Consider the following 12,998-nt stretch of genomic DNA (forward strand, 5'->3'; position numbering starts at 1 on the left):
CTGCCCCTGGTCACGATGCCCAGCAGCCTGCATGGTTTTCACCTGCAGCCTCTGCAGATCCCCTGTGCGGTGCAGAGTACGATCCCCTTCCGGCTGCGCATGTCCCACGATGGGGTGAAACTGGGAGAGGAGCAGCATTTCTCGTAAGTCGCCCTTTCTTCCTTTGTGACCGTGTGGGGCCTCCGCGGCGGGGATCACGTGATATTAGTATATGCCGCGCCTCGCTATGGGATACTCTGCCATTATTATCAGTACACCTGCTGCTCCTTTCAGGTAAGTCCACACTATATCAAACATATACTTATGGACGGCATAGGTCTATATGATAACATGCCAGCAGTGTTATACACTGTGTCGACCTATGACAGTTATATATTTCCTATATATTTGTGAAAGTGTGTTTGTATGTTCAGGGTTGGCTCCCAGCCAGACACCAGTTGGTGGGCTGAAAGTTTGGCCCACGGTCGCTATACCAGTCTGGGGTGTAGTGGCGATGGTGAAATCTGAGCAACCCCACCCATTCGCCCTGCACAGGGTGGGGTCCGGCCCTGTGTTATCAGTATCGGCGGTTTCAGGACATTGCCTGGTGGTACTGCCGGTACTATATAATGATATCACATTGCTATGTGATAATATATACTGCTGTTATAATTAGCTATATAACACTATGTGATATGATGTAAGTGGTATTATTGACTGGCCTTTAAATGTGTGATAGTATGGTAGCAATAATGTCTACTGGTGCAGAGCTCTCAGGCCACCACACCCCACTTGTCACCCACGGGATGCTCCTCCTATGCATGCTGTCCAGTGATAAGGTCGCCGCCACACCTCCTGCTTACGAAAAGACCACATTTGTTAAAAAAGAAATTGCACTTTTCGACGCATATATATGTGTGGGTGGGTTTGGGTAATGCCTTATTGTAAGTTGTGTATGGAGAGCTGCAGGGGTCTCGCTTGCATACAAATACATTGAAAATTGCAAAGATATGCAGTATTTTCAGCCGCAGGATTTTTGCTGTGGCCATATCCCATAGAACCCCCCCTGCACGGCACTCTTCTGCTTCCCCGCCATATTCTCACTTTATGAATCCCATACATGCATATCATTACATCCGAGTCGCATTACGTAATGCTGTAGAGCGAGGTAATAAAATGTCAGGGTTACGACCTAGTGATATTGAGCTATGTCGTACGAACCTGCGGTATTATATACTGACTCAGAGATATGGGATTCAATGTCTGCGGTATTATTCGTTAGTGTTAAACTATGTAATACGATGCCAGGGCTATGGAATAAGATGCCCATATTATTATTATAAACTGCATAGAGCTATGTTGTGATAATGCCAGTGGTATGATCTATGTGTGTAACTGTGTCATGGGAAGCTAGCAATATCATCTAATGCTCTGGACATATGAGAGAAAATAGCCATGATATTACTCACTGCTGCGGAGCTATGCGAGAAGACGCCAGAGTTAATATATCATCTACTGCTCAGGACATATGAGATCAAATAGCAATGATATTACTCACTGCTGTGGCGCTACGTGAGAAGAAGCCAGAGTTATTAAATGATCTACTGCTCTGGACATATGAGTGCAAATGGCAATGATGTTACTCATAGCTGCGGAGCTACGTGAGAAGAAGCCAGAGTTATCATATCATCTACTGCTCTGCACATATGAGCGCAAATGGCAATGAAATTACTCACGCTGCGGAGCTGTGTAAGAAGAAGCCAGAGTTACTATATCATCTACTGCTCTGGACATATGAGAGCAAATGGCAATGATATTACTCACTGCTGCGATGTTACATGAGAAGAAGCCAGACTTACTATATTATCTACTGCTCTGGACATATGAGAGCAAATGGCAATGATATTACTCACTGCTGCGGAGCTATGTGAGAAGAAGCCAGAGTTACTATATCATCTACTGCTCTGGACATATGAGAGAAAATGGCAATGATATTACTCACTGCTGCGGAGCTACGTGAGAAGAAGCCAGAGTTACTATATCATCTACTGCTCTGGACACATGAGAGCAAATGGCAATGATATTACTCACTGCTGTGGAGCTACGTGAGAAGAAGCCAGAGTTACTATATCATCTACTGCTCTGGACATATGAGAGTAAACGTAATGATATTACTCACTGCTGCAGAGCTATGTGAGAAGAAGACAGAGTTACTATATACTGTTTAGAGCAGTGTTTTATTTATTTACAACACTATGGTTTGCATATCCTTCTGCTCATTTTATTAATAAATAGGTAGAGCAATTATCCATATAAAAGAAAAGGAAATACACAAATTACAATTTCCCTATCAAAATTTCCTATAAGAATTCTTCGGTCACTGTAATACAAAAAACCACCATGGAAATAATCAGTGGAATTTGTTTACATAACACCAATCGCCTCCAAAATGTATCACAATGTAACAGAGCCAAATCAGGTCTGAAAGACCCAAAGCAAACATTCCATTCGATGGACACATGTGGAAGAGATTGCGTATACCAGGAGTCTTTACATAATCTGCACCTGCGTTTATGTCGTGAGATCTTGACGCCGGAACTTTCCACCTCATTTGTGGACAATAAATTAAAACAAATCCTCATCAAAATTGTTGCATACATTTGTTTTAAATTTAGGAGAATACAATTGCACCTCCTCATATCTAGGGTAAGTCTTCCTATCTTCTTCAAGGCTCCTTTTAGCCCAGATATAATCATGATCCTTGTCTGATCCCATCATTCGATTTCATTAAACACGACTTCTAAAACTGTGATATTTTCATACTCCAATTACGCAAAATCAATCACTTTCATAAAACGTTCACATTCATTAATAAACTGTAAACGAGGTTAACACCTCACAATGTGATCCTTCAAACCCATTTTTTTAAATACCAAAAGTGGTGGCAGCCTCCCCATATTTAAATGTTGCAAATAAAATAAATGTTTGTTTTATAACACAAGTAGATAATGACTTCATGGCAAATAAAATCCTAATTACAAAAACCAGAGTCGAAGATGTAAACCCACCAAGTGTGTAATCTTCTAATATATTTAACCACTCCAAGTTTGAAACCGGTTTAATGTGTGCTCTATAAATAACAATTGTTTGTATTTTTAATTTGTACAGCAACATTAAAGACTCCCCACAATCTGTATTCTATTTATTTTCACTAAAGCGTGGCCTAGTTTATTCTTAAAGTGAACATAAATGTAATGATCTACTTTACTAGTAATCATGTGAAACACCAGATAGGTAATTTCTTTAACTATTTCAATAGGTTCACCTCCTATAGACCAAATGAAGTACTTTTTCTTTCACTGTTGAAGCCAAACACTTTATTTTAGATTTGTCAAGGTTTACTGTATCGAATTTTCTGCAGCGTAGGCACTCACCTCATCTAAACTGCGCTCTAATCCAGTAGGCGCTAGATCTCAAATAACCACATCATCGGCCTAAAGAAACCAGCGGAAAGGAACTGTTGCTACATTTGGGGGATCATTCAAACCCTCATCAAATGCACTTTGTGGCTGTGCCATGCGCGGCACCAGAATGCATCTTGGAGTATCCCCCTTTGTGGTGGAAGAGATGCATAGAGGTTCCCCAGAACACTGAGGTGCAGCGGTAACGAGTTATCAGAATGTAATAATATGGAGAATTTAAGTTGTGTTTTTTTTTATTATGCATTTAGTGTATATTCAATCAAGAACAAACTTTTGCACATTACAAACAATACAAATAGCGTTACCTGCTATATACAAAGTCAACAACACAAATACCCATGCACAAATATATGCGCATTCCTGTACTCACTGCCTAAATTGGCCATATCATGTCTTCCTACCATATCTTGTAGGTCCTATATCAATTAGTTGTGTTTTATATCCTTTAGTTTCCCCCTCTGATAATCCCTGTCAATTGTATCATAAGCAGATTTATAGTCCAATAAACCAGCAAGTGAAATCACGCCTCACCAACAAGAGCACCAGGGCAAGCAGCTCTTGACATGTTCTCTTTCATTGATGCTTCAAAAACATCTTGCCCCGAAAACCTGCCCTGCCAAGTCCTAATATGTTCTACTTCAACCCAACATTGACTTTAATTAGCATTGCTATATTTATCATTATAAAATGCAATCCCCAAGACCTCAGAGATGGGGATTATTTGGGTTCCTTTCCTATCATAGGAGACTTTAGGTCGAATTCTCCAAAATGTCACAGCATCTTTCCTCTTAATGACATCAATCCTATGTCCACATCCACTAAAGTCAAGGGATGAGTATTTGTCATGAATTAACCAATTTCTATTGTTCTGTCTTAGTAGTCATTTCTGAGTATAATTTTCATGCCCAGACATTTGTGCATTTTTATTCAGGTATCACAAATCCCCGAAATGTTTGCTTATGCTCATTAATACAAGTGTCAAAATGTGGTTTTCCTTTAGATAACCTACGCAAGTCATTATAATTCCAGATTTTGTAGAGGTTTCAGGACAGATTTATGGAGAATATTTTTTGCTAGGAATTTCAGAAAGAAATTCTGTGACCCTATTATTTTATTCTCACTAGAATTAACTCTTACAATACTGATGTCTAACGTTTCTGCTTGTATCGTTATACCACTGTTGAACCTTAAGAGAAGCTATTTGGGTGATTATTTTAAGTATCTAATAAGCACAGTTCATCCATCAGACATAGTAGATATAGACTTGAAAACATAGTCTAAAGTCTAAGGAACATTTAAACCTTTCCATGAACACGAACCTGGCATATCCCTTCTTGCTCCGCCTTTCAACATAATGAGATTCTGTGTATGTAATAGCTCCTTGTCGGTATGTTGAGGAAATAGTTTAAATGATCTTTCAATGGTGAAATGCCTTATTTTTCTTTGCTAGGGCAACACATTGTGCATTAAAATCTCTTAAAACTAACTTTTCAAGATGAAATGTTACTAAACCATTCCTCTTGCATTTCACTTAGTTACTATTCCACACTTCTCTTCTGATGGGTGGGGGGGGTATCAAAAAGTGCTGGCAAGTCCATATCTTTTAACTGATGCTCAGAGAGGTGGGGCCAGATGCAAGTAGTAGAAATGTATTATTATATTCTGTGAAGAGATATATGATAAAATGGAAGTAGTATTGTTATAAAATGCGTGAGTGATCAGATTCCGGCAGTATTGTGTACAGGCGTATAGCTATGTGATTAAACAGAGTGGTATTATTTACTGGTGGTGGGCTGCTTACAAGATGTGCTGTTAATGTATACATCACATAGAGCTATAGGACAGGTTTCTGGTGACATTAAACACCCACAGGCTCTATGATAATACACCAGCGGTATTATTCACTAGGTGAAGCTATGCAATAAGTAAGTGGTATTCACTAGGTGAAGCTATGCAATAAGTAAGTGGTATTCACTAGGTGAAGCTATGCAATAAGTAAGTGGTATTCACTAGGTGAAGCTATGCAATAAGATGTAAGTGGTATTATACTACTATAATGCAGAGCATTATGGCAAGAGACCATGTGATGAGGCTACATAGCTGTGGCACACAGCTGGCCCTTCACATCACCATAGTTCTGCTTCCTATGTGGCACCTAGAGAGGCTTCATAGTTTTGGCTCAGATGGGGGTTCTAACGCCGGCGTTAGTTATGGCTTCTGGGTGGCACTTTGGCCCCATTGGCTTTGATTCGTGGTTGGACTTTAGCTCCAAATGGAGGGAAACAATAATTTTGTCAAAGAAATATGAACTATGACATGGGCGAGTGCACAGTGAGTACACCGAGGTGGGGGGCGTTAGGGTAGTGCAGGGTAGATGCACTACTGTCCTGTCAGTGCTTCTCCTGCAATGCAGGCCACCTCCAGTGTCACCCTCTACCTGGGCCTGTAGGATTTCCTTATTTATTTTGAATGTCTAAAGCACACATCAGCCCTAGGGCGTCCTGGCGCTGTTACAGAATACTTTCTTGATACAGACTTGCATAAGATTAAGGACAGTGAGACAAAAAATGACAACAGTAAGAGAGCACATGTTCCTAGGTTACAGTGGAAGAGTGAGGCAAAAAACTGAACAGGTGTTGCAGGTTACAGAGAGGCAGACGTGGCATAATTAGTTGAACAGTTTGGTTTTCAATCCTTTGCGGAGACTTGTGTAGGACTTTTCATTTTTGAGTGCCGTGGGGTGGGCATTCCAGTTTTTTGGTGCAAGGTGTTAAAAACTGGAGCCTCCTGCCTTGGATCTTTTGAAGAAGATGACATAGATCTGGTTGGTGAGATGAGATCTTGTGGGTCTGGAGGATGAGATGAGGGCATTCCTTTCAAATAGATAGGGGGTGGGATTCAGTGAGATCCATTTGTATGTAATGGCCATGGCCATGGTTTTAAAGAGGATGTATTCTTTAAGTGGCAGCCAATGTGCGTCTTTCCTTGCCTGCGAGATGTGTTCCCTTTTTGGAATACTCAGCACTGCTCTAAGGGCATTATTTTGTGTTACTTTTTAGCTTATTAAGCTTTTTGGCAGAGGTGCCCAGGAAGAGGACATTTCAGTAATCAGGTTTGGTGCCGATTGTCGGTCTGGCAATAGATACATTTTCGGTTGATAGGAATGGTTTGACCGCGTTGATAACTTTAGTGGTGAGTGCAGCGGAGGAGGCTATGGCACTGACCTGGCGTGTCATGGACAGGGAGGAATCAAGGTACACTCCTAATGTTTTTACTGATGAGGAAACAGTGATAGTGGTATTGTCAATGTTGAATGTCCTGTATTGGGGGCAGAGTTTATTGAGGGTATCCTTAGTGCCTACAACGGGAATCTCTGTTTTATCTCCATTGAGACAGAGGCCGTTGGCTGCCATCTATGTTTGGATGGCTGTATAGATATTGGTTAATGCAGCTGAGTCTTGTTCATAGATGCCGGTTAGGGGGAGAAGGACTTGTGTTTCATTGGCATAGTTTGTGTAGGCTATGTCACGACGATCCAAGCCATTGAAGAGAGGGAGGATGAAGATGTTATAGAGGGTGGGTGCAGTACATGATCCTTGTGGGACTCCACAGTGTATGGTGGTGGGAGCAGCACAGGCAAATTCTAAGAAGACCCCCATGAGTATTCCATTGAGGAAGGACGCGATCCAGGCTACGGCTTGCAGGGAGAAGTGGGCCGCGTTTTGAGTTGCGTACAGAGACTATCATGGTTGACGAGATCAAAGGCAGCCGATAGATCTAGCAGGAGGGGAAGTGCCAGTTTACCTTTTGTCCATAATGTTGCCAAGTTGTATTTTGAGATCGAGTAGGGCCGATTCTGTCTCATGGCCTGGGCGGAAGCCACATTGCCTTTTGCCTAAGATCTTGCTTTCTTCCAGGAATTGCTGGATTTGCGTATAGCCAACCTTATCCAGGATTTTGAGCAAGAATGGGACGGCGGTGATGGGCCTGTAGTTGTTTGCTATCTTAGGGTCTAGTGAGGGTTTTTCAGAAGGGGAGCGAAGGATCATCGTGTTCTGTCAAGCAATGGCAAAGTTGTAGTCTTTGCAAAGGCTTGTGTATTACACGAGCTTGCAAAGTCAGTGAACTGCGAGCAGTGGTGGTGACAGGACTTGCAACTACTATGCAAAGAAATAAAGGCAGCACTAAATGACAAAGGCTCTACCAGGGTTCCTGGTTTCTTTTTTGCCGAATGAGACTTTGCCACATTTGTTTTGTTGATTTTTGCACCCTTTTCACCACAATAAACCTGCATCTCCTTTGCACCCACACCCCCACCTTTATATGCGGTACCCAAACGCACCACACACAGATTTGTGGTAAAAAAAAAGGTGGTAACAAATTGAGTGTACAAAAATTAGGCAAATTGCCATTAGGCAAAAGTGAGCTTTACCAATATCGAATACGTTCTCAGTGGGTGCTAGGTATCATTCAAGCCTGGAACATGTACTCAGTAGGTACTAGGTCTCATACACTTGGAAATGTGCTCAGTTGGTTCTAGGTGTCATATGCACCTGGAAGATTCACTCTGTGGATACTCGGTCTCATACACTTGGAGGAAGCGCTCAGTTGGCAGTGGGTGTTATTTAAATTGGGAAGATGTACCCAGTGGGTACTAGATGTCACACACTTGGAACATGTGATAAATTGGTACCAGGTATCATATACTCTTGGAGGATGTCCTTACACATGGAAGATGTGCTCAGCTTCACCCAGTGGGCACTAGGTGCCATACGCTGGAATGGTGTCCCCAGTGGGTGCTAGGTATTATAGACACATGGAAGATGTCCCCAGTGGGTGCTAGGTATCATAGACACATGGAAGCTGTGCTCAGTGGGTACTAGGTATTGTATGCACTTGGCATATTTACTCAGTGAATGCTAGGTGTAAATAACACTTGGAAGCTGAACTCAGTGGGTCCTCTGTGTCATACACCTGGAACATGTACTCGGTAGGTACTAGGTGTCATACACTTGGAAATGTGTTCAGTTGGTTATAGGTGTCATATGCACCTGGAAGAGTCACTCTGTGGATACTAGGTCTCATACACTTGGAGGAAGTGCTCAGTTGGCAGTGGGTGTAATTTAAAGTTGTAAGATGTACTCCTTTTGTGAGGGGGTCTCCCCAAATCCCTGTTTCCCCTTTCAAAAAACCCAACCCCCTCCCCACAAGATGTAACCCTTTACCCCACCCCCACATATATTTTCTTTAAACAATCCAGTATTTTTCTTTGTTTTTGTTTTGTTATAAATGTCATTTGTTATTTCTTTTTCATTATAACCACTGTATACCGATGTATTCAGTGGGTACTGGGTGTAATGTATGCGTGGAAGATGGACTCTCTGGGAACTGTGTATCATGTACACATGGAAGGTGTGCTGAGTGGGTACCTGGTGTCATATATTCTTATTATTGTTATTTGGCATCTGTATAGCGCTCTATATATCATTGGTATGACCTCAAAGTGCTTGTGGGTTGAACGCCCTTGGGGACCGTAGTCCAGGTCTGTCGAGAGAGTAGGGTAGTATAGGGTGCTTGGGTGCACTTGAAACCTTGAAACACTTGGGTATAGGCGCGTTATAAATGCCATATCATATCACTCAGTATGTGAGCAGCAAGAGTGATTGGCCTGATAGTAGCTGCATCCTAGCATTAGGGGCGGTGGTAGTGAGAGATCAGTTGAATGCGTGCAGTCAGGTGGTTGGTTTCCGAGACTGCATTCTGGCTGCATTAGGCCTGTGTAGGACGTATATGTGTGCAGCTAGTCCAGTTTTGTTGCAGGGTATAGCTGCGTTCTAGCAGGATGTTGAGGTGTTCATGTAATGTTCGTATGTGAGCAACTAGGCTGAAATTGATTGTGGGGTATAGCTGCGCTCTATTGTGTGTTGGTGTAAAGTAGAGAGTGAGCATAGCGGTAGTAGAGGTGAGTGTCTGGAGTAGATGGTTTATGTTTACGAGCACGCTGTTCCACGATTTCACTCTGGATCAGTTGGTGGCGGTCGTCCTCGTGTTTTGCAGTTGCTGCACTCTGAGGTAGATTTATCGCTAGGTTCAGAGTAAGATATGTTTGTCTGGACTGACAGTCATTAGTCTTATGCTCAGCACTATGCATATCAGGGGCCCGGTTCCGGGTTGCTGGTTTATGATGTTTTGCAGGTAGTATTAGGGAGGATAGTTGGTTATGTTGCAGGAGCAATCTTGCACTAACGTATTCACACCAAGCCCATATTACAGTTTCTGGTAGTGGTTAATGGTGGCTTGCAGGGTGGGTCTAGGCAGGATAGTTGATAATAGGACAGGGGGTGTCTCGGATTAACGTGGTAACATCGAGGCAGTCATGCAAAGCATAGGCTGGACAGAGGCTTTGTAGAGTCTGGGGGTTTTGCGCCTATGGGGGTCGTATCTAAGGTGTGTAGTTGGGTAAGGTATGGAGCGAAAGGGGATTATCAGCCTGATGGTGCGAGAGGCTGCTAGGCCTGTGTAGTAGACTCGGGAAGTGGAGAGTCGGCAGTTACATATCCTAGAGCCTGCAGGACGCTACGGTTGTCATCTGTGGTATCCATTTCCTAGTTCTGTCAAGGTGACTTATTGGTCGCTTTCAGTGGTCTCGTAGCTCGGCGGAATTCCCAGAACGTCTGTCCGCAGGCGGTAATTACTTTCGGATGTAATGTCTCTGAAGTCATGGTTCATGATGTTGATGGGTTTCAGCGGCCCCAGATGGTCCTAATTAGGTTTACGAAAAGAGCCGGGTTTTCATACACATAGACGATGTACTCAATGGGTTCTAGGTGTCAGGTACCTTTGGAAGATATACTCGCTAGGTGAAGGTGTCATACATGCTTGGACGATGTACTCAATGGGTTCTAGGTGTCAGGTACCTTTGGAAGATATACTCGCTAGGTGCAAGGTGTCATACATGCTTGGAAGATGTACTCAATGGGTTCTAGGTGTCAGGTACCTTTGGAAGATATACTCGCTAGGTGAAGGTGTCATACATGCTTGGACGATGTACTCAATGGGTTCTAGGTGTCAGGTACCTTTGGAAGATATACTCGCTAGGTGCAAGGTGTCATACATGCTTGGAAGATGTACTCAATGGGTTCTAGGTGTCAGGTACCTTTGGAAGATATACTCGCTAGGTGAAGGTGTCATACATGCTTGGACGATGTACTCAATGGGTTCTAGGTGTCAGGTACCTTTGGAAGATATACTCGCTAGGTGCAAGGTGTCATACATGCTTGGAAGATGTACTCAATGGGTTCTAGGTGTCAGGTACCTTTGGAAGATATACTCGCTAGGTGAAGGTGTCATACATGCTTGGACGATGTACTCAATGGGTTCTAGGTGTCAGGTACCTTTGGAAGATATACTCGCTAGGTGCAAGGTGTCATACATGCTTGGAAGATGTACTCAATGGGTTCTAGGTGTCAGGTACCTTTGGAAGATATACTCGCTAGGTGAAGGTGTCATACATGCTTGGACGATGTACTCAATGGGTTCTAGGTGTCAGGTACCTTTGGAAGATATACTCGCTAGGTGCAAGGTGTCATACATGCTTGGAAGTTGTACTCAATGGGTTCTAGGTGTCAGGTACCTTTGGAAGATATACTCGCTAGGTGAAGGTGTCATACATGCTTGGACGATGTACTCAATGGGTTCTAGGTGTCAGGTACCTTTGGAAGATATACTCGCTAGGTGCAAGGTGTCATACATGCTTGGAAGATGTACTCAATGGGTTCTAGGTGTCAGGTACCTTTGGAAGATATACTCGCTAGGTGAAGGTGTCATACATGCTTGGACGATGTACTCAATGGGTTCTAGGTGTCAGGTACCTTTGGAAGATATACTCGCTAGGTGCAAGGTGTCATACATGCTTGGAAGTTGTACTCAATGGGTTCTAGGTGTCAGGTACCTTTGGAAGATATACTCGCTAGGTGAAGGTGTCATACATGCTTGGACGATGTACTCAATGGGTTCTAGGTGTCAGGTACCTTTGGAAGATATACTCGCTAGGTGCAAGGTGTCATACATGCTTGGAAGATGTACTCAATGGGTTCTAGGTGTCAGGTACCTTTGGAAGATATACTCGCTAGGTGAAGGTGTCATACATGCTTGGACGATGTACTCAATGGGTTCTAGGTGTCAGGTACCTTTGGAAGATATACTCGCTAGGTGCAAGGTGTCATACATGCTTGGAAGTTGTACTCAATGGGTTCTAGGTGTCAGGTACCTTTGGAAGATATGCTCGCTAGGTGCAAGGTGTCATACACGCTTGGACCATGTACTCAATGGGTTCTAGGTGTCAGGTACCTTTGGAAGATATACTCACTAGGTGCAAGGTGTCATACATGCTTGGAAGTTGTACTCAATGGGTTCTAGGTGTCAGGTACCTTTGGAAGATATACTCGCTAGGTGCAAGGTGTCATACATGCTTGGAAGTTGTACTCAATGGGTTCTAGGTGTCAGGTACCTTTGGAAGATATACTCACTAGGTGCAAGGTGTCATACATGCTTGGAAGTTGTACTCAATGGGTTCTAGGTGTCAGGTACCTTTGGAAGATATATTCGCTAGGTGCAAGGTGTCATACATGCTTGGAAGTTGTACTCAATGGGTTCTAGGTCTGCAATAGGCTTGGGAAAATTACTCACGAAACGCTAGATATTACGTGGATTTTGGAGTCCGAATTCTGTGGTAAATTAAAACACTTTTTTTATTATTGTGATTTGGATTTGAATTAAAACCTTACACAGCCCATACAATAAATGTCCATGAATTACATTTCATTCATAAACATACCACATTGCAACATGCATTGCATTAATCTGCCAAGTAAAGGTGAATCGAAATCGTTTTGTTTTTAATGAAGAATAACTGCCCTGCGTGTTGCTGTAGTAAAACTCTCCTCCGACGCTTAATGGGAAATTCTCTGAGAGCTAGCCCTGCACGCCCCCTTCCATCTTCTGTCCATTCTCTTCTAATCTTCCAGGACCGGAAGCGGAACTAATCCAACAACCAAAATGCAGCCGAGTCTGAGGCACGCACGTGCTGTACAGACGTCCGTTGATGGCAGCGTGTAGCAGGATTTATAACTGCTTGTGCAGTTCCCTGCAGGTTTTAAATCTGTTCTTCTAATTTAGAAAGCCTCTTTTAAGTGTGGTCTCCTGGGCCAGAACTGTTTCGAGGGCTAGGCGGTCTTATCCTCTGTAACCTCGGCCTTCCACTAACTAAACTGTAACCAGGCTGCGCGCCAGACGCGTGCCGGACTCCAACTGAGTGCATTGCGTTGAGATGCTGTGGAGCCTGGCACAGGTTCCAGGTCTGAGGCTTTCGAGGAGCCCACCGATGAGCGCACTCAGACGGCGAGGATGGCAAGTGACAGTCACAAGCCAGTCCCGGAGTGAAGCTCCTGCTACCCAGAAGCACCAGAGCAACAGAGGGCAGAAGTAGGCAGAGGTAGGACTCACTGACGTAGACCCCGGGATGGACCCAGGAACTCA

General features: G+C 43.3%; 1 protein-coding gene across 2 annotated transcripts in view; it reads left to right on the forward strand.

The window, feature by feature from the left end:
- HMCN2 (hemicentin 2) overlaps positions 1-12,998 on the forward strand; it is a 936,787-nt gene that overhangs the window by 122,085 nt on the left and 801,704 nt on the right. The window contains exon 9 of one of the 2 annotated variants that reach the window (XM_069609262.1): positions 2-143. In XM_069609262.1, coding sequence (XP_069465363.1) covers positions 2-143 — 142 coding nt within the window. Of the gene's footprint in view, position 1; positions 144-12,998 lie in introns of those variants that run through there. The other variant, XM_069609261.1, reaches the window with a different exon arrangement.

This window comes from Ambystoma mexicanum, chromosome 8, assembly GCF_040938575.1.
Source record: "Ambystoma mexicanum isolate Mex_15411 chromosome 8, UKY_AmexF1_1, whole genome shotgun sequence".
Lineage (NCBI taxonomy): Eukaryota > Metazoa > Chordata > Amphibia > Caudata > Ambystomatidae > Ambystoma > Ambystoma mexicanum.